This window comes from Anastrepha obliqua, chromosome 4 (genome assembly GCF_027943255.1).
Source record: "Anastrepha obliqua isolate idAnaObli1 chromosome 4, idAnaObli1_1.0, whole genome shotgun sequence".
NCBI classification, from domain to species: domain Eukaryota; kingdom Metazoa; phylum Arthropoda; class Insecta; order Diptera; family Tephritidae; genus Anastrepha; species Anastrepha obliqua.
In genome coordinates, this window is record NC_072895.1 from 930,848 (window position 1) to 955,468 (window position 24,621).

Here is a 24,621-nt window from a genome sequence, read left to right on the forward strand (position 1 = left end):
ACAGCTTTTTTGATTCATACACGGACCTTGTTTCCATATTTAAAAACAATGAAGTCTTCAAATCATCTTAAATTAAAAAAAAAAAAAAATCAACTAATGTAAGATTTGTGTGGATGCACTAATATTGGGGAACACTTTCGTTGTCAATTCTTCTTCCGATGTCGTAAATTGGCAAAAACCGGTGGAAACGAAATGAAGCTAGTGAAATCAACAATCAATTGTGTTTTTTTTTATTTTTATTTAGATGGCGGGATAACAAACGAAAGCAAATTTACTTTTCATTTGCATGTGAAAACACTGATTTAAAGTCTTTAAAGATATCGAATAGTTTATATTTACTCCTTATAGGATGTTGAATGAATTAACTCCCACAAATTCGACGACTTCAAGCAAGCATTCATTTCATTAGAGGCTGTTGATGTTGGAATGACTGGCAGCGTTTGGGGGAAATGACCGGGCAGCAGTATCATTGTACCTTCAAGTAGCTCCTGATTATTTCGCAAACCCTCCAACGTTCGAGTGCTTCCACTGCTCGTTTGTGTGACATCGTACACTCATCCCAAATGATTGTTTTGCTACTCTGTATAAGAAAAGTGTATCGATGAGTAATCATAAGTCTTGTGAGTTTCGCATGTGACTGAAAACTTTTTTTACTTCGATTGGAAAACTTCCGGGTATTCGGTTTTATAGCCCACTCAATTTTTGACAATTGTTTTGGTATGTTATAAACTTATATAAGTACTTTAAGAATAAATTGGTCAGATTTATGGCATTTGCTCTTTTCACTTAATCATTTTTAGTTAGGTGGCTATATAGGGTAGGCGATTTAATTTTTAGGTCAGAAACATTGAGGAGATTGGCATTTGTATTGATAATTAAGAAACCCAAGTAAACAGTGGAACAACATCAAGACGCACACCGCAAGCAGGAGGAGGAGCTCGGCCAAACACCCAATAATGTGTATAAGTGCCAATTATATATTTATAAGTAAACAGTTACTTTAGTATATAAAAAAAATATATATATTTTTTCGAATTAGTAATCAACTTGTGTTACAAATTTCAGTCAAGATGGTGGTCGCCTAAAATATCGCATGACGTACCTGTGAAATATCAAGTTTCAGTAAAAGTTTTTATCTCCCCAACTAAATTACTTTCGATTAGTTATGCAATGTACCATAAAGCAGATATAAATTAAGCTGCATAATTGGATCTTTTATTCACTTTCTTAAAAATAGGCTTACAAATAAGCTTAAAATTGCTTACGGTTTGAGAAAATTAGTAATTTGACTCAATCGCTCCGACTTATGCTATACAAAAAAAATATTATGATACAGATCATCTATCATATTTTAACAATTACTATATTATTTTGCAAATTCTAATATTAATTTCATTATATAATTTTATTTTACTACTTTCGCCTTATGTGGCTTTGTTGAGGCAGTACCGTTGTTGGTATTATTTTCTTCTTGGCACATTTGCTTTTTAAAGTGTTTCTCGAATATTTCACGAATATCGGATAAAGCCTTACAAATATTTTCTGCAAATCGATGAACATCCTAAAATGCATACGGATATTTTTTCAGTTTGATTTCAAAAATTGTATAGGTCGTTACTTACCGTCTGTTTGCAGTTTAATTTAGCTGATATGTGGAAGAAGATTAAGTTTTCGCCTGCTATGATGTATGATACACCATAGCCGTCGTCGGCAACTGGCCCAAAACCTCCGCCTGAACTTATGCAGTTTGGATGCTTCTTTAAATCCATTTTCGGGGTTTGGCCGTGAGGTGTTTGACTTGTTGACAAGCGCCACGGCTCGCTCAATACCTCATTGAGGAATGGCGAGTCCACCTCCAAATATTTAGAAACGACGTAAAGACAAAATAGATGACGATCGATACCTTTTCCACACATAGCATCCTGATAGCCAAGTTGATGACGCTTACATGCCTTTTGCAATAACTTTATCCTCTCCTCATTCTAAAAAAAGAAATTATAATAATTATAATTAAATTATATAAATTATAAAATTTATATTACATATATTTTATAGCCATATATCACAAATCACATAATCAAAAATCGTGCAACTAAAATTATCTAGCCATTATCTAGTTAAGTACTAGCTAAGCTTGCTCACAGTCGTGAATTCTTCACCTCCTTATCCATATAACATTACAAAAATATAAAGCCTACAAATATTTGTGGAGTTGAGACCTCCTGCGAGTTAGTTTGCGATAATATAAAAAGTGTATGTACATAAATTAATAAGCTTACTGTTGAATTTTTATCCTCCATTGCTTTCACCCAAGCCGCTGATTCAATCGTGCATGGCCGCACAGTTTCTGTTCGACCTTCGCGGAATAAACGAGTCATAGATGCTTCGTATGTTAACGAGAATCGACCAGCGTCACGATAGTAGGCCAGCTGGAGAGCCATTTGGATATACGCGTCGGGTGACAATCGACACTTCTTCATGAAACCCTTTCCATACTCGTTGTGAACCAGAATGCGTAAGTCCACGTCCTAAGCAAATATTACATAACTTTATTGTATTTGTAAACCAGATATGAGTATTGTATGCATATTCCTGTGTATCTACACATCGTTACGTTAATACAATATATTTTTGAACATATTTCTTTAATATATATTTTTTTTACTTTACAGAAGAAGGAGTGCAAATTTAACCAGAACAGGGTCCATAGTTATGCAATCATTTTTTCAGTGAAGGTTTTAGAGGTCATACACAAAAATCCGTTAAAAACTCTATTTGGTAAAAATATCCAGGCATTTCTATACACATTCGTATTAAGGTAGCGATATGTAAAACCGTCAAGCAAATGTTGCTAGATATTTGTAGACTGACTTACATTTATTAGCTTGGTAGCATCCAATGTCGCCTCTTCAATCTGTGGTTGCAAAGCAGTTAGTTCCCAATTTAATCGCGTAGGAGATGGTGGCTGAAATTCAGGAATGCCCTTTGCATTTCCGGCCTCGTCATATCTAGATTAATATATAATGGGTGATTTTTGAAATTCCTATGTGTGAGTTCCATGTCCATGTATTTGTATACTTAAATATACCAAACTCTTTTTTTACACGGTTTTGATTTAACACGGTTCACCAATAAATATTTTCATAAAAAAATTTCGTTCTTGCACGAATCTCAAAAAACAAAGAAAAACCTTTTTTTAAACAACAAACATAATTTCTAAAAAAATGATTTATAAAGAAAAAGTTTTTCTTGTAATATATGCATACATACTTATGTTCATTATTTAAAACGATGCAATAAGTACATTTTAGAATTAACTAAGTCGCCATCTGATCATTCAGATTTCAACATAGCAGTATTAGGGATTAAAAGCTAAATAAAAAAATGCTACCGATAAGAGTTTTTTCAATAACTATTACAAAGAAGACAAGTGTGGATTTTATTTTTTAAAAAGTATTCCACCAAACCTGGACCGTTACGTCAGATACACTATTGGAATCTGGCCTCCGTAGTCCGTGTCACTCGCTAAAGAAGTGGTGTCGGGATGCCATTAATCTCGTTTGCGATATTTTCTTTTAGTGTTTTAGATCGCTGGGTTTGTTTCATAGACTTTACTTTGCGATACCCTCACAGAAAAAAGTCCATAAGTGTAAGATCGGGTGACCTTGATGGTCAGGATATGTCAGCAAAGCGACTTATCAGTTTGTTAGGGAATAGTTCAGACCGTATCGCCATGGTCCCTCTGGCCGTGTGTGTGGTGCCATTTTGCTGAAACCATGTGAGTAGGGTTCTGTCATTTAGGTTTAAAATAACGGAAATTTTGCTTATTTATATATGTATTTATATATACCGCCCGCCTACAGCTTGTAGAGAAGAGTTCAATATTTTCATTTGCTCTCGATGTTCGGCTGGGCGCGACCGTAGGCTGTTTGAACGAATCAAATCTTAACTTGGGCAAAACGTAAAAGTGGAATATTGCAAGGCGAACAAAATCTGCGACGAGCAGTTGCACACGGAATCATCCATTGGCTTTGAAGTACGCTTCGATTTCGAATGTACGTTGTTCCCCCGTCCACTGCGACATAATAATTTAAAAGCCCCACGCTCATACGCTCAGCGGCTAGGGCGACAATTTAAATCTAAGGCCTAATTCTGCGATCGAGTACCCTGTATAAGCAACTTGAGAAACCAAAACGATCGTCGCGAATATCAGACTTTATAAAAACGAAAAAATCAACTGAAGTCGTTAATAATTTGAATCAAACCCGATAGATGGGCTGGACATATCGGAAACAGGGCTTTTACATATCTAGTGATGATATCACTTTTATTCCCGTAGCCACGCTTGCCATCAAGTAGCGATGAATAGTTGCGTGACTTATTTTTATTCCTAATCTTAAATTAAACTTTTATATGCTCAATGTATTTATCGATGGAATTTTAGCTTTACACAAATTCATTTTTTTTGTTTTGCAATTTGTGATTATGATTTTTTTTGCACAGTTTCTCAAGGAACGTATCTACCGCGTAAAAAAAGAGTGGGTTATATCTGGTTGTATGTATGAACACATTTTGCGTACCACTGCAAGTTAAAGCGTAATCTTAGGATAAGAGTATATGTAGGCCAAAAAGATGTTTCATCGAAATATATGTATAACCAATTTCTCAAAGATTTTCCATTTAATCTCAACCAACCATATTTTTCAATAAGAGTTTTAACAGTAACTGGCCACTTGAAGGTATTAATCTCATATTATTTATGTAGTCAGTAGCATCATCATATTTCGCTACTCTTGTCATGGAATAGTATAATATTAATAAAAACATTTCCCCATCAATGTTTACGAAACGCTGTCGTCATTGTCATTGGCCAATATGAAGTTCGCTTATTTCATGACCCTGATGTCATACGGAAATGCTTTTCGACCACTGAAGCAGTTTTATGGGTCTTATATTTGTGAAAAGCTCATAAAAAAAGGTTAAAAGTCATACGCAAAATTAGCATACATACATACACATACAGATATGTAAAGATTTTATAATAATGAATATAAATGAAATATTAAAAGGCATACAATGGAAGGACGTAAATACATACGTATATACATGTATATATGTATAATATTAATATAGTATATATAAGTATATTCATAAATAATAATAAAAGCATATAAAATAGAAACATAATAAGCTCGATATATATTTACGAAGGGGGTTCAATAGGTACCCGTGTTAGAAATAAATACACCATTTTTCCAAATTTGCCGTTCCGGTCGACACACCTATGGCTTCTGTTACTTCGCGCACTTTCGTTCGTCGATAAGCGAGAATCATACCGTGGACTTTTTGAATGATTTTCCCGGTAACCACGTCTGCCGGACGTCCTGGTCGCTCCTCATCAAAAACGAATGTCCGCCCACGTTTAAATTCATTGAACCAATATCTAACTGTGATCATAGATGGCGAAACGTCCCCATAGGCAGCATCCAACTTTGCTTTTATCTCCTCGCATTTTTTCCAACCAAAAAAAAAAGCGAATTACCAAACGTTACTGCTCCTTTTCCAACTTGGCGAAAATCAGGAAACACGTCTTACTCGAATAGTTGCCAAATCCAAACTAATCTATCCATCCGTTTGAAATTTGTTTTGCCGTCGTTTGATAGATGGCAGCACACGAGTACTTATTAAACCGCCCTCGTACATATTAAGCAGCATGTTAGAACACAAACATCTCCAAAATAGTCCAGTCAGTCGATCTAATTATTATTTGCCTATTTTATCTATAGTTGAGTAATCTAAGACGGCATACAAGTGTAAGGCCCGCATTCGTAGGATAATATCAAACTACAAATTGGTGGAGAAGTTCGGCCAAACACCTAACAAAGATGTATGTGTGATATACATACCGTTATCGAAGATACAGATTGGATGAAAAATACGGAAGTTATGAGAAACGAAATACCCAAGAAGTGGGATTTTTATGAAATATTGTGAATTTATTAGAAGAATAAACAATTAACGGCCTTCTTTATACTCAGGGGTGTACGGTGAACTTTTACACATCCTTCCAATCGAATAACAATTTTGTATAGAGATCGCGATTTTTTTTGTCTCGGTTCCGAGTTTTCTCTGGACGGTCCCGAGCATGTCTTGAGTATAATATAAAGCTCTCAAAATGACTTATAAATGCTCACTCGGTAAAACCTAACAATTCGTCAGTCCGACAAGAGGACGGTTGAGAGAATACTGAAGAAGGTTGTGGTGGTTATAAGAGTTTTCCGCGCGTATCACGTAGCGCGGTCAATGAATTTAACAGAATCAATTGATGGACTGTCGTAATTTTAAATTTCGTTTACATTTTCGCATACGATTACCCCTTTTCTTATATCGCCTCTTCCACTAAAATCATAGTCATTCCATTTTTATATCAGAGCATATGGGAACACTCATTACATAATTGACTAACACTAGTGTTTACTTAGAAATCAGTGAATACATTTTATATAAAGGCAAAGTTTTTAGCTTTTTTGGAACAACACGTGCGAGTATTTATAGCGTCCGAATTACGTATAGATGTTAGTTTTGCTGCTGTCTTGGTTATCTACGACTACGTGAACATACAAATGAAGCCAGTTTTAAGACTAGTGATGACGTCGCAATAAAAAATCGGTATGAAATCTATATTAATTATAAGGTATATACATGTGTAAGTATGAATTACCCATATAAATCATCACCGAACATATATTCCCAAAGATGACCCATAACCGGTGCATCAGCCCTAAAATTTTTGAGAGGATTACTTAAAACTGCATTAAAAAACACAGGTAGTGCAAACTACACAAAATTTTACAAATACATACATACACATGTATATACAGCTATCAATATGGACAAAAATTTATAAAGTTCCTGTACATTTCAGTGAACGTCACTGCTAAGCGAGAAGCTGTGGCATCGAAAGAGTAAAAGCCGTTAAATAAATCCTAAATAAAAATCGTATTTGTAATCGAATTAGAAATTTGTTCACGCTAATTATTACGATGGCGTCCTAATGAGGATTGTACATTATGAATAGAGGTTTGGAGTGTGATTCCAAAGTACAACAACAATTAGAGTCCTTTTCTTGAACATTCTGCTTTCCAAGAGCGTTTTTTTTTTTAAATATTAGTGAAAAAAACCTTAAAACAAAGCAAAAAACTGAAACAAAGCACAAAATACCTTTAAATGCCATAGTCAAAATATTGCCCATAAATATATTGTATGTACATATGTATGTATTGTATGTTAATACAAAATAAATAAAAGGGACATTTCCGTAAGTCAAAAGTATGCTTATACTCGTATAAATAGAAAATAGGACAAATGCGAAAAATTATTGAGAAAGTTGGGATCAGAGAAATACTCTGAATCCATGTAGGGGGCACAATAGATCTTTCAGGTTACAGTGCTAAACCCCCTCATAAAAATAATAAAAATAAAAAATAAATCATTTTGTTCGCAAGAAGCGGTATAAAATACAAGAAAAAGCAGCCTCCACCATTTAAGATACTTCAATTATAACTGATTTAAGTACAAATGTACATATGTATAACGTATGTTAACTAGAACGCCTCCCTGTGCATTATGAAAATATGGAATCTCGTTTACCCATTTGTGGCGGCATCGTCCATAACAAGATTCTCCCATAAGTGAGCCATAACAGCAGCATCGGCCCTTTTAAAGTATTAAACGGTCAACAAAACGGCAAAAACCAATATTGCAGCGGGAACATCAACTCATTTTACTTGTAAATGGTACTTACCAAGTATGCTCAGCATTAAAGCCCACGCGTCCATTTGTACCGACGCACACAGTAAAGCTCTTATCAAACCATCTATTATATCCATTTCCATGCAATAATGTCTTGCCAAATTTATCAAGCAATTCCGGTTGTGCCAAATCAAATTCAAAAGGCTCATCGTCTAATGACAATACAAAAGCAGACGATTCGATGATGTTGAGAGAAACGCGGTTTACGCCCCGCGAGAAGTTTGCGTTACGTATCTCAGCCCACTTCGAACGATTCATGGATGTTAATGCTGCCAAATGTTCCTCGCCCGGCAATGGTGTGGCTTTAGAGTTCAGTATCTCTTCAATTTGAATTTGAATTTCACATGGCCTTAGTATACGTCCCTTGAAATAGATAATCACCTTAAAGTAACGCCCTTTATGGAGCACAACGATATGATTTGAATCGCGATAATGAACAATGCGATCAGTTTCTAGACCGGGCACCCGTACAGTATTAAAAGTGCGCTCATATTGCCATGAACAAAGCGGTATCATACCTTGCACCATTATCTACATATAAAACATGCGAAAAACTATTAAAGTAACACAACAGTTCAATATATTAATACATTTGTTTTTATTTCATACCGGCTGCAATTCTTGGCGTTCGATGAGACGCCGGAACCCCAACAACAAGTATACAACATTCGCCGCACGAGCTGCTTGATTACTAGTCAAATTCATGAAAATAGCATCTGTACCATAAAAGTTGCTGTTGATCATCAAAGGACTACGTCCGCGGAGATAAACGTATTCTTCCCACCAATCCGAAACGTAGTTGGTAGCCCACCAACTTTTCAATTTTAAGTACCATTGCAATTTTTTGCCGATTGTATTCTCAAACTCGTTCGCTAAACGCTCCATACGAACGTAATTCTCATCATCCAACAAAGGACGTACAGAACGTAAATAACGCTGCATTGTGTCATGCAACGCTGGTACAGGCAGCCTGGGTAGAGAGCCCTGAAAGCTATACAGACCAGGCGTGTTCCAGCTGGAGAGTATTTTCACGACTGCAGCCCATATTTTCGTTTTTAAAGTCACCTTGCTGCCCGGCGCTCTGGACTCATACATCCAACCTTTGTACATAAGCAGTAATTTGAGCGTATAACGCATGGTAAAACATATAGAAAGCCAGACAATCAGTGCTGCAAAAAAACAAGCGGTCACTTGCCAATTGACTGTATTAGCGGGTAGATGCACCAGAATATGATGAACAAGATTGAATGGAACTGCAAATCCAGAAAAATGTAGCCCCATGGCAATGGCCGTGATGAGCCAAAGACTCTGTATATGCGCCGGATAGACACCATTACGAATTCCGTTCTGAAAATAAAACCAAGTCTTCAATAACAAAAGTATGTAAAAATTAACTCGAAAACTTACCCGGGCACGGGCCAAACGCTTTTTCCACGATCGCACTCCGGAGTTCCAGACAAGGTTTAAAACCTCTTGGTCATAATTGATATCGAATCCTTCATGGGTGATGGCGAAGGAGAATGCCACGGCAGAATGAGCTTCAGCCATTTTAGAGGCAACTTAAGTCGCACAAAAATTAACTTGGATCTGATAAAAAAATATGTATCAAACCGTTAAAATTTATTTAATTGCGTGCACCCCAAACATATTTATAGCTACTTTCATTAATAGATTTAAGTATTACATATACTTTTTATATAATCCCTATTTTGAATTAAGTTTTGTAAATATTCAGTTCCCCTTAGGGGCCATTTTTATTCAGGATGCTCCAAAGAGTTTACTTATGTATGTAAATTCACATATAAGTGAAAAGTTGATACTGTTCTTTCCGATTTTTGATGCCGTTTATTGGAGGGAAACCAAATATTTTTAAAACATGCTAGTCATTCGTCAGGAAGCAAGTTTTTGAATAATGTTTTCTAATACTTTCGAGGCCCTTTGCTCATTCTGGGAGCCACGGGAAAATATATGTATTAAGTTAAAATTTACAGTCGTTAGAGTGATCTCAATAAAGTTGTTTATCCTGAATCTGTCAGTGGTGACAGAAGTCAGAAGTGGGGTGGACCTAAACCACTTAACAGTAGCAGAGTTAAAGGACGTGTTGCAAAAACTGCAGTTTAAGACGATCGCCACCGACCGCAGTCACGCAGGCGCCGTTAGCCCAGTCGCAAAAAGCAGTATCACCATCAATGCAAGTGTCACAAGCATTGCGAACTTCGTTTCCACTGCCAGTGGAATGGAGTTTTCCACTTACTTTGCAGTACGCTGGTATGTATTCGATGTCGTAGTCAGCAGCCAGTTTCATCATACGAGTATTCTACTATGGGTCAACCGTACGTGACACATATGACGCCAGTATGCAGCAGAGCCAGTGCAGATAAGATCAACGCCGAGTCAAAGAACCACAACTCAGAAGTCATCGCATGTTTTAGGTGACGTGAATAAAACTTATGCTTATAAAAGTGAAAGTGGGCCAATTGGCTACAATTGCAGGGAAAGAGGACACAGTGCTAGAAATTGTGGGAAAGAAAAGTTTAGGTAACACAGGGAGGCCCTGTACATCAGATAGTAAGTGAGGAATGTGTTGAAAGTGTGGCATTAGTAAATAAAACTACTGATAAAAATGAGTGCGTGGAATTGTGTAAAGAAATTACAATCGTAGGTGTAACAGAGTTGAAGTGTAAAGCGCTCATTGATTTGGGCAGCAGCAAATCTTTCGTGAAGCGGTCGATTGCAGAAAAGTGTGGTTTATGTGTCATAGGGTACCGTGGAAAGGTAACTGGTCTCGCTGGTGGTGAGGTTGTTTGCCTCGGGAAAACATCAGCGCGTATTAGATTTGATGATGTTTTACGTATTGTCGAGTTGCTAATTATAAATGACTCCATGATGACGCATGATGCACCTATTGGAATCGACGATCGTGTTGTAATTGGGGGTAGAGGAAAATTTAATTGATTTAGTGAATGCATATGCGAATTGTTTTGGAGAAAAGTTACCCAAATTAGGAAAGTCGAGAAAGTTTAAGATGAACATTAAATTAAAGTCTCACAGGCCAGTAGTTAAAAAGCCGTGCAGTATTCTTATTCCGCGTAGTTGAAGAAACAGTGGACGAGTTGTTGCATTTGGCCAATTCATTGTATGCATCATCTGTTGTTTTGGTACGTAAACAGAATGGCGAAGAGAGGCTCTGTGTAGATTTTTGAGGGCTGAACGCAATTACTGAAAAGCAGACCTGGTTAATACCTACAGTAGATGGGGTTTTGGCAACATTGTCTGGAAAGAAATTTTTCACTACGTTAGATCTTATGTCTGGACATTACCAGATTGAAGTAGAAGAAGATTCCAAAACGTTCACTGCATTCGTAACACCTGGTGGGGATGTTGAGTTCAATAGAATGTCATTTGCTCCATGTGCTTTCCAGAATGATGTCAGAATTAATTGAGCCTTTAAAGTCTAGTCATTAGCTATGTGGACGAAGTGATTATAGCAACTGATACTGAAGAAGAAAACTTATTTTATTGAGAAAAATTTCTGAAAATCAATCAACAAGAGGGGCTAACATTAAGGCTATCGAAGTGTTCGTTTTTGAGGAACGAGGTTAGTTTCTTAGGGTATTGGGTTGATGTAAATGGCATTAAGCCTAGGATTTTGAAAACTGTGGCCATAGAGGCATATCAGACTCCACAAAATAAGTTAGAAGTTCGACGGTTCTTGCGGTTGACTGGGTTTTTCCGCAAGTTTGTTCCCGGGTATGCTCATGTAGCTAAACCCCTCACCCATCTAACGAAAAAGAACATTGATTTTATATAGGATTCGAAATGCGAAGAAACGTGCGGGCTATTAATTAAATTAATTACTAGAGCTCCAGTTCTTACAATTTATGACGTCACGAAAGAGCACGGCATCGCTGTTATCCTGTTGCAAAAGGGGGAAAACGATTTCCGGCCAGTGGCATATTGTAGCCGAATGCGTACGAATTAGAAGTTCTTGCAGTTGTAGAAGCTTGCGAAAGATTCTGAATGTTTTTACTCGGAAAATACTTCACTATTGTTACGGATTGTCAAGCAATCACCACAGCAAAGAGGTCCAAACTGATTATACCAAAGTGTTATCATTGTCAAACAATAATTGGGGTTGTACCATGCAAAGGCAAGATGGTAAGCTGAACAAACTTATAGACATCTTGCAGAATAGCGACACTGGCGACCAACGAAGCGATATAAAGTCAAACTATACTTCTGTAGTTAGGCCAATCTTAATGTATGGAATACTTGTATGGTGGCCATCTGCTCAAAAGGCAACTTTTGCCAAAATCATGAATAAGGTCCAAAGAACAGCTTTTTTATGCATCTCTGGCGCTTTAAGGACTACCCCAAACAAAGCGCTGGGAGTGCTAATCAATTTACCTGCCCTAAATCTGGTAGGGAAGCAAGTGGCCGCCGCCTCGGCGCTCAGACTCAAAAGTATGGCGCTATAGAAAGACCGGTGGTTTGGCCACGCTTCTATTTTGCACTCTCTGAATAGTCACAAACAAGAAATAGACTACTCTATCCCTAGACTCACCTTTGAAAGGCTTTTCAAGACGAGTATTCCGTCAAGACACCAAGACCATGGAGAAGGGGGGAATTAAACTTTTATACAGATGGTTCCAAGCTAGGCGATAAAGTTGGCTATGGAGCTATAAAAGAAGTGGCTACATATGTATCTAAATACGCACGCCGTAACAAAAACGACTATAAATATATTCTCGGATAGTCAGGCGGCCATCAAATGAATGAATGCGGCTTTACTAAGATCGAAGGTTGCCCAGGAATACCGGGCAGCTCTAAATGATATTAGTGACGTATTCAAGGTCAGCCTTATTTGGGTTCCGGGACATAAAGATATTGAGGGATACTGTAAAGCTGATGAGCTAGCCAGAAAAGGTACTGCTCTCCAACTGCTCAGTGATAAAAGTTCCATTGGAATACCGATGGCCACGAGTAAGCTAATAATAAAAAACCACATTATCCAAGAGGCCAATAGATCACGAAGAAATGAAGATACGTGTCTAACAGCTAGGCTATTATGGCCGCAAATAAAAAAGAAAAGAACAAAGGAATTGCTTAGTCTCTCAAGAGACAATATCTCGAAGGTCGTGGCTTGTTTAACCGGTCACTGGCTATTTGGCAGGCATTCCTCGAGACTAGGAGTTTTCTCCCATGAATATTGCAGAAGTTGCAGAGATGAGGAAGAAGAAGAAACAGTCGAGCACTTCCTTTTCAATTGTCCAGCCCTAGCTAAAATCAGAGCAGGTTGACTAGGTAAATACTATTTTAATTCTCTTACAGATCTGTCTGGCGTGGGGTTGGCATCAATACTACGTTTCATAAGGGCGTCAAAATAGTTTCACGAGAAAATTAAATGAGGTTTCCGTGTTTTACAGTGGTATCACAACAGATCATTTTATTTTTTTATTCTTTTTATTCTGTTGAAAAGAACATAGATATGCATATATGTATGTATGTAGATTCGAATTCAATTCCATGTAAAGATAATTCTTTATATTTATATTTAGATACTTTTTTCAAAGCACTCTAGTTGTGCTCGCCACTGTACACATGCATCTGGTTTTTTACTATTTCGGGATAATATATAGTATATATGTATGTATGTGCCAAGGGCTCTGCTCACTTGCCCTTTATGAAAACAAACAAAAATTCCCGAAATAATGTCATCAAATGTATTGGCACAGACAAAATAATGCTTAAAAGAAAGAAAGTTCGAAAGACGCCTGCGCGAAAGACAACAATTCAGCAGGACAAGGCCATCGCTAAGAAAAATAAGTGTGACCCCCCTTTTAAAGCCTCCAAAGGGATAACGCTCGAAATTAATGGGGAATATAGCCTGAATATATCAAGCAGACTTGTGGGAAGACGCGTTAAGGAAAGTAAATTGTGAACTGTTACGGTCGAAAAAACGTTTGTCTTTCGCCATTGCCCATAGACACAAAACTGTACAATTCTAAAAGAGAATACGTTTTATGGACGAAACTAAAATTAATGTGATTGGTCCTGAAAACTTTTGTGCATGAAAAAAAACCAACTGCTCACTTCCCGGCATACAAGAAAGACCGTTAAGCACGGTGGAGAGAACTTGAAAGTTTTGGAATAATTTTCTTTGAATGGAGTTGGATCAATAGTGAGAATAAATAATAATATCGATACATTTGCTTATCTTGATATTCTCAAAAATGGAGCCTTATTTCTTCGAGCCCATGCCACTAAACTGATTATTCGTGGCTGATAATGACCCCAAGCATTCAGCAAAAGTGGTGAAAAATTGGCTTTCTAAAGAAAAAATTGAACTTCTGGATTGGCCAGCACAAAACCCCATTGAAAATCTGTGGAACGAGTTTGAGGTTAAGGTTGGGCAAAAAAGAATTTTAAATGCCACTGAACTATAGCAAGGGATACCTCGCAAATGTGAAGAAGGTTGAAAAAATAATTTATACTCAACAAAATATTTATCAAGTAGGTAATTAATAAACAAATTTTACCAATTTGAAATAACTAAATTCCGTTTTTCTTGCAGATCGATGAAAGTGCGCTATTTCAGTGTTCAATTCAAAATGTGTAAAATCCGATTTTTTGAACTTCTTACAATTATTGATAATATTAAAAGAAAATAAAACATGTGTGCAAAAATAACTTTTTTACTGGTTCATTATACATGCATATGTATGTATGTTATTGTCCATAGCTGTATGGAGCTTGACTTCGTAGTCAGTTTTATTTTGCGCCAAATGATCATTTAGATCAATTGAAAGGAGATAAAGTCCACTACAGCATCAACGATTAAATATGCAAATGGTTGAACCAGAGAGGTAAGAAATTCATAAATTTCATAAACACAAACAAATGTAGGTATGTAGGCTTGCTATTCATACATATGTATGTACGTGCAAATATGATTTTATGCATATTAAAATATTTGTGACAACTTTGTATAGTTTGAAGTTGTCGGTGCTTTAACTGCTGATTGATAACACGTTCGATGACCGTTTACGAGTATTATTAAAATAAAAGACATTATTTCAGAAAAATATTATATTAAGTACGTATGCACATACTTCGTATGCCCAAGTGAGCCGCGTGCTCTTCTATTCCAGTACAATTTATAGTGCGAATGAACGTACATACATACATATGTACACTTTAACTTATCTACTTACATACATACATACGTATGTGTGTGCATTTGTAGGTGTACTCGTACTATTCGTATATTATTTTTTTAGTTAAATCAATACAAATGTTGAAATGTACAATCTGACACATGAATGAGTATGTACACACCTATACACTTTCATATGTTTATACTCATCTACATATTATTTTACAGTTACCAGACTTAATTCTCTGGCCGCAAACGTTCAAAGTCCAAAATGATGTTTTTTGTTTTCATCATTGCTAGCGAGGTGGCGTTGTTAGAGAATTTGTTTCTTTATTTAACTTAGTGTATATGTGCATGCATGATTACATATACATATATGCATGAATATACATACACGTTTGAGTTTTCTTGCATACCTAGCAGCAAGAAATATGGTATTCTCAAATGAAGAGTGGTTCCATTACTGGCTGTTGTCCTAATACTTTCTCGCCTAGGCTAATACGGCAAATACCTGCACATAGTTTATGTAAAAGTATATAAATAGCAGGTACTTTAACTGTTTGCAATTTTCAGATGGTATTGCCAATGTATTGTTGGAATGAAAAACAAACATAGATGCGCAAACATCTGCATAGAATTATGGAAGTATGTATTACATATGCGATGAAAATTCGTCGAAAAATAAGAAGAAAAATGCCAAACCCTAGATGAAAATCTTAGTATTAAGCTCTCTCTTTCTAGTGTTTTCTTTCCTCACAACAATGTCGAATTCATTCCACCCCGCGACAAGGCTCCCAAGCTGTTACACTCTGGCCAGGCTAATGTATGGCATTTCTACCCTATTCAAAATTGAGGGTGACCGTTGTGCATCTGGTTTTTGTTTATCTGTGTACATAAGTTCAGAAAAACAATTCGACGAAAAATGTAATTGTTAAAAAATGGAAGTAATTCGTTGTTCTATTTCATTATACCACTCCATTTTTTATTATTTGCAGTTATTTATTTATATACAATTTTTATAATTTGTGGAAGTGTTCTATTGTGTTATTAATATGAAATACGAAGCATTATTACTCGCTAAACAAACGAGCTGGATTTATTATGTTTGTTGAGCATTTCTGGTTCTAAGCAAAAAAAAAAGGAACCCCCGCAATGTTGCAGCAGGCTATCAGCCAGAGTGCCAAGCAAACAGCAGTAATGCGGTAATTATTGCGTAGCTCGAATAATCCCGTAATCTCGGTTTTGACCAAACTTTTTTCACACTTGTAGGATTTTGCAATGGTATCAGGTGCTACCTATCATTCGCTTCACATATCGTGAGATAGGCCGTTTTGCTGCGTGGTGTAGGTGTAAGCGCATACGTACATACATACATATATCCATAGATACATATATACATACATATATGCACGCAAATCTGCACATACATATTTGTAGACAAAGTGCAGCATCGCGATGTGGACAATTTGGTTTGGAATATTGGAGGCTCACGCACAGGCTTTGAGGGACAATTGCCGCATATTTTTAGTTCTCTCCTGACGATATAATAAACAAATCCAAACAACTACAGCTACGTAATAAACCGGTTTTTTAATAAACAAAATAAACTATCGCACAAGTACTCGGATCAAAATATTTGTCTGATAATGTTATTGCGCATATGTACATATAAACGTTTGTACATTTAAATGTATACATATGTATATTACGCAATTTAGTTTACATTAAAATTAAAACAATATGTGTATGGATGTTTACATATAAGTTTTCGAATTATTAAGTTAACCTGTCGTTAAGTTAGATATGCTTTAAACACTCACATATCAACATGCGTATGATTATGTACATATACACATTCATGTAAATACGTAAGTATGTATATGTTGCATGCTAGACTCAGAAAACGAATCCAACCACTTTGTTGTTGGTTCAAAACTCGGTCAAGTATACTTAAATGCTGCATATGTTTACTCGAATTGTATGGAATTGAAAACTTTTGCTTCATTCACATTCACTGCTCGACTCTTAGAAGGTCGTTGTTTGTTTTGCTTCTTATTTCTCATCTTTAACTGAACACTAATTTTGTTTTTATATATTTTACACTTACGATTTCTTATTTACTTATTTATAATATGTCTTTTTCTGACTTTTAACGCTTTGAATAAAACAACGGCTTTGCTTTAATTAGCTTTAATTTACTTGAGTTTCTCTTTTTCGACTCGACTCTACTCTAAAATCAAACTTGATCGTTTGGCTGCTAAAGTCTTACTACCCATTAGTGAAAACTCTGAAAATTGTCTCTAGATCTTAGTGGAATACATATGTATGTATATGTGTGCACATAGATACACACATTCACATATATGTAAGTATGTGTCGATGCGATTGTGTTAGTGCGAGCGGCTACATTGCTCTCTATATACATACACCCAGCAGCAAAAATGTCTATGTGCTTCAAAGTGAATGGATATGTACTGCTAATGGTACAGTGGCTTCAAATATAGTAGCTACAGAGCGGATGGTGCAGACTGTAATAGCTTTGAGTCGGCTCTTCACCTACGATAAATTAGATAGTAGAAACGCATTAACACATGGGCTAAAAAGTCTCAGGCCTAACACATATGTAGATGGTACTAGTTTTATTGTTAAAATTTCATGTTGTTCTTGATGGAAATTACGTTGATGACTAAAGCTAATCTTGAACAAAAACACGTTCTTCCTTTTGTTAGGCCCGGGACTTTTCAGCCCACGTTTATAAATCTACCACGACCTTGATGCTGTATTGCACAAGTGCAGTTATATGTAGATATGTATAAAGAGCTGGATAAATGTATTAAATTACAATACATTAGATTACATTGCATCACAAATACATTCCTCAGTAACGGGTTATCAATACCTTCAGTATTTGGAAAAAACAATTACGTTAATCACACAATAAATTCCAATTAGAAAATACAAAAAAATAATTATTTTCGAAATTACTTCTAAAGTATTGGAAAATTAAGCAATTCCTTTGCTGTGGACTGAATGAATTGTTTACTTACATTGTAATTTATAATTGAGACTAATTTCATTCCCAAATCATCATTATTACGACCCAGCTCTGTATGTATGTATGTATGTATGTTTAACACGAGGGCTGAAAAGTCAAAACAAACAAAACAAAGAAAACACGATTTTTTTGTTCAAAATTATATCAATATTTATAGAGACACTCTTGCTTGGCTACATATGTACGTATGAACGTGTGTGGGAAGTGCATGTATGTATATGTATTTGACTACAATGTAGATGTGACCATAGATCGCTATAATGTTTCATTGAAGACAGGCAGGTAAGAAGGCCTGTTCTTGTTCAATTCAGAAATAGTACAATTTTGTTGGCTGGGCTAACATTGGGCCAATACCTTCGTTGCATATACTCGTATACATACATATGTATGTATACCACACTTTTATGGAGGCAAATATGTGTGTTCATAAATATTATACATACATATTTTAGATAACGCACATAGAGATGTATATACATACACACATACATACATACGTGCGTAAATATCTTACAGTGGCTTCTAGCGTCCACCATCGTACTACGTAGTATTAATGTATGTATGTATGTATGTATGTATGCATCTATGTATATAATCAATTTTAGATGCAAGCGCAAAAAGAGGTGTGTAACAGTGTTGACAAATAGCATTTCGCCTTTGATATAACACAGTTTTCATAAAAAAATTACCCGAAACTAGCTACTTGTGAAAGTAGATACATATGTACATAGATAGCCAAACCTGCTTGAAGGCCTTCTGCTGACTGGAAATTCATAAAAAACGTACTCAGACGTTTCATCGTTTTTTACGCAGAAGGAAAATACTGTATCTATAACATACACAGAGAACTAAGCACCAAGTACTTTTTAATCTACATATGTACATATGTACATAAAAAAAGGTAGACGTAATATAAAAGAAACACTCAAGGCCTCTAACTTTTATATGCTTTTCCAGACACGTGTTGCTGTTGTTGTTGTAGTCTAACGCATCTAACGGTAGGCCCAGGAAACGTGTTGCCTTCTTCTGCAATAGGTGGTTGGGTTGGGAGTTTAGGAAGATGGTAAGACTGTCCCGTTGAATGTCGTTTAGCGTCTGTCTATATACTATCAGATCCAGTAGTTGCAATTGTTTTGTCCTGGATCTCGTCGGTGACTAAGAGATGTCCTTGGCTCGCCTGGGAAGTAGCTCAAGCTGTAGCAAATGTATGTAGGGATGAGTCCTCCCATAACGCACAGGCAGAAATTGCTTGCTGAGCATTTTGCTGTGCTCCTTGACTGGGAGCATGGAAGTCTCGTTGTGAAGGTGTTGCAGCGGGACATCAAGAGGCATCCCAAGGCTGTCCTGACAGCAGTATTTTGACAGGTCTGGAGCTTTGCCCACCTCGAATCACTAGTACCAGGCGACCAGACGGGCGCTGCGTAATTCAGAATCAACAGGTCAATCACTTTAAATGTCACCTGAAAAATTTCATTGCCTTTGCCTCAAGTGCTACCGGCTAGCGGTTAGAGGACCTTAGCGCAATTGCGGGTGTATACGCTGAGGAGAGCAAACTGTCGAAGATGACACCCAAAAATTTGAGGTTGTTAACAGTCGGTATTGGTGTGTCATCAACTTTCACTTTTAGATGTAGTTTGACCTCTTTCGTCCAGGTAGTAAAGAGGGTCGTCTTGGATATGGTGGGGAAAAGCTGGAAATTCCTCGTAGTGAAAAAGCGAGAAAGGCTCGTGTGTCTTCACTATTAGGGAAAGGAGGGTTATTGGATGATAACGCTCTCCTTGGTGGGCAGGTATTCAGACTTCAAGAGTGGAAATATTAGGACCAAAGTACCCATGTTTGTTTTCAAAAAAAAGGCAGACATGTCATCTGGTGTTTTTGTTTTAGTATCTCACTAACTCGGTTTTTGTTGAGATAGGAGGATAGAATACTAGGTTTCGCCTTCCGAATTCGTTGTGTCGTCAGAGACCACGAATAAGCAAGCAAAAGGTAGGGGAATTACTTGTCTATGAAGAGGAAGAGTAGGCGAACGCAATGGAAACAACCAAACCCAAGAAATTCGCATACAATCGCAAAATAACTGCAATTGGAGACTTTATATTCATTTGTGCGTTCACAATTTCACACGCTGCACTTCGTGTTCACTAGTTGGTTTAATTAAATTTCACAAATCACAACACTATCAAGCCATTCACTGAATTTCCACAAATAAGTACTTTCTCCTCCTTTTGTTTGTTTGTTTTGTATTGGAAAGGGGGCTGATGTCAGACTTGTCAAATAATAAAGTAACTGTTTGTTGTTGTTTTCGCATGAAAATTTTTCGTCAAGCGAGCCGAGCAAAGAAGTGGCGAATAGAAGAGGCCTGTTATTGAACGTAGTGTCCGCGAAAATCGTGTGCAAAATAATTAGGCATCTAACCCTAAATTTTTGATTGTCTTCAATGATCAATTTCAATTAAATTGCCAATGGAGACAACAAATTGATAGAATTTTGCACTTCATCTCATGAAAAGTTTTAAGTCATATATTGCCAACTATTATTTTCCATGTTTGACAGCCAACTAGTATTTTTTTTGTGACACTTTGCCAGCATCCTTGATAATTTGCATTGTGCAACTGCAACTATACATTTCCCTTCTTTGCAAAAAGAATTCATAATTCTTTCCTTTTCTTCATATATGTATGTATGTATGTACAATTAAAAAATACTTTCAAACAATCAAGAGCTCGTTCACAAAGTACTGGCCTATTTTTCATACTGAGTACTGGCATTTTCAAATTGACTATAACATAACATGGCAATGTCCCCACTTAAAATATTGGCATCGCATTAAATCAAATTTGGCATTTTTATTTTGCGTTTTGAATAAATAAATGAGTGTCGAGATGTTGATGGTGAATCTGTTCACAAGAAGTTAGTAGAGTCGGATTTATGGAGGCTCCTAGCTGTGATTGACAAAAGGAGATACCCTACTAAACTTTAATCTACTACAAATTTAAGTTTTTATTACTATAATAGTCATAAGCAGTGATTTTCACAACTGTTGCCTTTTTAGCTTGGGTTTTGTTTTTTGCACTATACAGTATATCGTAAATATTCAAAATGAATTATCCTATATATGTACATACATATTTATTTGCCGTTGATCTCATTACTGGGTTTAAAAATGCGGCTGCATCATTTTGGCTATGAGCGTCTGTATGTATAAGTATATGTATAGAAGATTTCATACAGGCAAAACACAATATTTTGAAACACGTCTGACGAGGTGACCATTTGGAATCGTATTTTGGGAGCATGAGCTGATTAGATCTGCCGCGCACTTGTTGCGGGAGAAATAAACGTCCATACAACAATGTATGTACGCGTACACATACAAGAGTAGGACTTTGAACTCTGAAAAGTTTGTTTTTGCGTTGGCAAAAAGTAAATAAACAACTCAGTATGCAAAAATACTGAAGCCAGGCATCGAATAAATATTCATAATCATAGCATATACATACATACATAAATACATATTGACACATTCTCTTGCGTATACTTATGTATGTGTGCACATGCTCTCCACCCTATTTTCATATAAGTATAACCATTGAATACAGTTTTGCGCAAAATTTTAATACCACTATTTCTAAACTCCCGAACATGAAAGTTAAAACTACACAAATTATTATTTTTTATTTATTGTATTTGAAAATATTGACTGTGAATGGCCTAAATGGCCTAAACTAATTTTGGTTACGCATTATTTTCTGTTCTACATTCCTTTGGATAGAATTGAACGAATTCAGGCAATTGTTACAAATTATCCAGTTTTAGTGTTCATGTATCCAAAAAACTTGCAAAGTAGGGGAAAGTGAGAGAGCAAAATGGCATTCATTTCGAGGGGAAGTTGCAAATATTTACTGGATAAATTTGTACTTGTAAGAATTTGCAAATGAGAAAATAGCTGATCGTAAAGTAAAAATAAAAACGAATTAAAATTTGCGAATTGAGCCAAACTTCCAAATTTAAATAAAAATGGTGATGAAAATATAAAATGAAAGTAAATATTTTTTAGATAAAATTTTAAAGTTTATTTGAAGTCACATATGAAATAGGAATCGGCCAATCACTGTTGCTCAGGTTCTTAAATACAAATCGAAAGTCTTGAAGGTATTTTATTTTTAAAAGCTTAAATACAAATAAAATTGTTAAATAAAGAAAAAGGAAACGCAGCACTAACAACGGAGGCTTTCAGCTGGTGAAGTATTGCTAGTTTATACATATAAGTACGTCGTGGAAGACCGGAATCCTTCGGAAATTTATAGATTTAGGAAATGTTCGAATCGGAGGGGTTAATTAGTAGTAATAGTGCATCATGCCCGTCAAAATGCTGAGATCTTTGTCTATCTAGTCCAGGGCAAAAGGCTAATAAGTGCAGTGTATCATGGAAGTATATTTTGTGTTTTAGTCTTTTACTTCTTGATTATTAACTAATTTGGCATACATATGTACATACATGCATAACAAGAAGAAGAATAAGCAAGGAAAGTATGAAGAAGGCTATGATTGCCACAACAATACAATTGCTAATGTAATGTACTTCATCTAACAGCGATGATGAAATGGAGCAAATTATTGTGGACAAAATAAAATCATGTGATGCTAAGCTCGTTATTTTGTCTATTATTTCCTTTAATTTTTTTCAATTCAATACGAGGTAACTTAACCGATTTTTTTTTTCATTTTTGTAATTTTTCCCGCCAACAATTCAATCAGCTGTTCATAAAACTTGCAAATTGTTATTAGTTTTGAGCTCATGCACTTTTTTGATATTTTTCTCTTTGAGAGCAAATTCTAGCAAATTAATTTAGTGGATAATTTTTACATGAACATAACTAATCAGCCCTATGATAGAATCCGTCGTAGAAAACCTTCGAATACGAATGTCTACTACGAATACGAAAAAATTGTAATCGTGGTTCCATGTGAACACAAAAAACGTGCTGCCAAACTCAAATGGCAAATTCTGATATTTTTTGTCCAGTTAGCTGAATTTTCAAATTAGAATGTATTCGTTGACATGTGCGCTGGTGTTAACGGAGGAGGAAAGTGAGAGAAGCAAACGGAGTCTCAGAATTGAGCGAAAAATATTGAGCCCATGACTCCAGTTCTCAGACTATCCTCTGCTTTACTGTTTCTTGCGGAGGGAGTCTATCACTACAGAGTTAGCAAAGATTTCGTCGTACCAATGGAGCACTCAACATTTAGCTATGTACTTAAAAAATACACATTGGCGTGACTACAAACACGAGTGTGTCCTTCTTCTTCTTCTCTTCTTAATTGGCGCTATAACCGCTTACGCGATTTTGGCCGAGTTTAACAAAGCGCGCCAGTCGTTTCTTTCTCGTGCTAACCGGCGCCAGTTGGACACACCAAGTGAAGCCAAGTCCTTCTCCACCTGATCTTTCCAACGCAGTGGAGGCCGCCCTCTTCCTCTGCTACCACCAGCTGGTACCGCATCGAATACTTTCAAAGCCGGAGCGTTTGTATCCATTCGGACGACATGACCCAGCCAACGTAGCCGCTGGATCTTTATTCGCTGCGCTATATCTATGTCGTCGTAAAGCTCATACAGCTCATCGTTCCATCGTCTGCGATATTCGCCGTTGCCAACGTGCAAAGGTCCAAAAATCTTACGCAGAATCTTTCTCTCGAACACTCCAAGCGTCGCTTCATCGGATGTTGTCATCGTCCAAGCTTCTGCGCCATACGTTAGGACGGGCATGATGAGAGTCTTGTAGAGTGTTAGTTTTGTTCGTCGAGAGAGGACTTTACTGCTCAATTGCCTACTTAGTCCAAAGTAGCACTTGTTGGCAAGAGAGATTCTACGTTGGATTTCAAGGCTGACATTGTTATCGGTGTTAATGCTGGTTCCTAAATAGACGAAGTCTTTTACAACCTCGAAATTATAACTGTCTACAGTGACGTGGGTGCCGATACGCGAGTGCGCCGACTGTTTGTTTGAAGACAGGAGGTACTTCGTTTTGTCCTCGTTCACCACCAAACCCATTCGCTTTGCCTCTTTATCCAGTTTGGAGAAGGCAGAACTAACAGCGCGGTTGTTAAGGCCGATGATGTCAATATCATCGGCATACGCCAACAATTGTACGCTCTTATAAAAAATTGTGCCTGAGCGATTAAGTTCTGCGGCTCGTACGATGCTCTCCAACATCAGATTAAAGAAGTCACACGACAGCGAGTCACCCTGTCTGAAACCTCGTTTGGTATCAAACGGCTCGGAGAGGTCCTTCCCAATTCTGACGGCGCTACTGGTGTTGAGCAACGTCATCTTACATAGCCGTATTAGTTTTGCGGGGATACCAAATTCAGACATCGCGGCATACAGGTAACTCCTTTCCGTACTGTCGAATGCAGCTTTGAAATTTGAGTGTGTCCTCCGTGGTTAAATCTCGACATGAGTGTCAATGGAAAACGGCAAAGCAAGATTGAATTCTATCAAAAATATAGATTTCCTGGCATCATTTTGGGCGTGGATGGGACGCACATAAAAATTATTTCCCCGCCTTAAGAAACATTCCTCTACTACAACGGGAAG

The 24,621-nt window shown here is 36.7% G+C and overlaps 1 protein-coding gene across 3 annotated transcripts; it reads right to left on the bottom strand.

Moving 5' to 3' along the window:
* Positions 1-1,193: 1,193 nt before the first annotated feature.
* On the bottom strand, positions 1,194-17,225 carry LOC129246302 (carnitine O-palmitoyltransferase 1, liver isoform). 3 transcript variants are annotated; one of them, XM_054885000.1, is made up of 10 exons: positions 17,076-17,225; positions 9,220-9,399; positions 8,422-9,159; positions 7,805-8,343; positions 7,651-7,716; positions 6,722-6,781; positions 2,876-3,008; positions 2,280-2,528; positions 1,623-1,982; positions 1,194-1,561 (listed from the first exon to the last, which is right to left on the bottom strand). In XM_054885000.1, the coding sequence occupies exons 2-10, from the start codon at positions 9,358-9,360 to the stop codon at positions 1,406-1,408; spliced, it is 2,442 nt and encodes an 813-aa protein (XP_054740975.1). In that variant the 5' UTR covers positions 9,361-9,399; positions 17,076-17,225; the 3' UTR covers positions 1,194-1,405. The 3 variants fall into 3 exon arrangements, with proteins under 3 accessions (XP_054740975.1, XP_054740978.1, XP_054740977.1); XM_054885003.1 differs by lacking the exon at positions 7,651-7,716; XM_054885002.1 differs by lacking the exon at positions 6,722-6,781.
* Between the last annotated feature and the right edge of the window lie 7,396 nt (positions 17,226-24,621).

Coding starts and splice junctions, on each gene's coding strand:
- LOC129246302 (XM_054885000.1), bottom strand. CDS start 9,360: ATGGCTGAAGCTCATTCTGCCGTGGCATTCTCCTTCGCCATCACCCAT. Junction 7,717..7,804: donor TTTAATGCTGAGCATACTTG/GTAAGTACCATT, acceptor ATACTTTAAAAG/GGCCGATGCTGCTGTTATGG. Junction 3,009..6,721: donor TTCGGTGATGATTTATATGG/GTAATTCATACT, acceptor ATATTAATCTAG/ATATGACGAGGCCGGAAATG.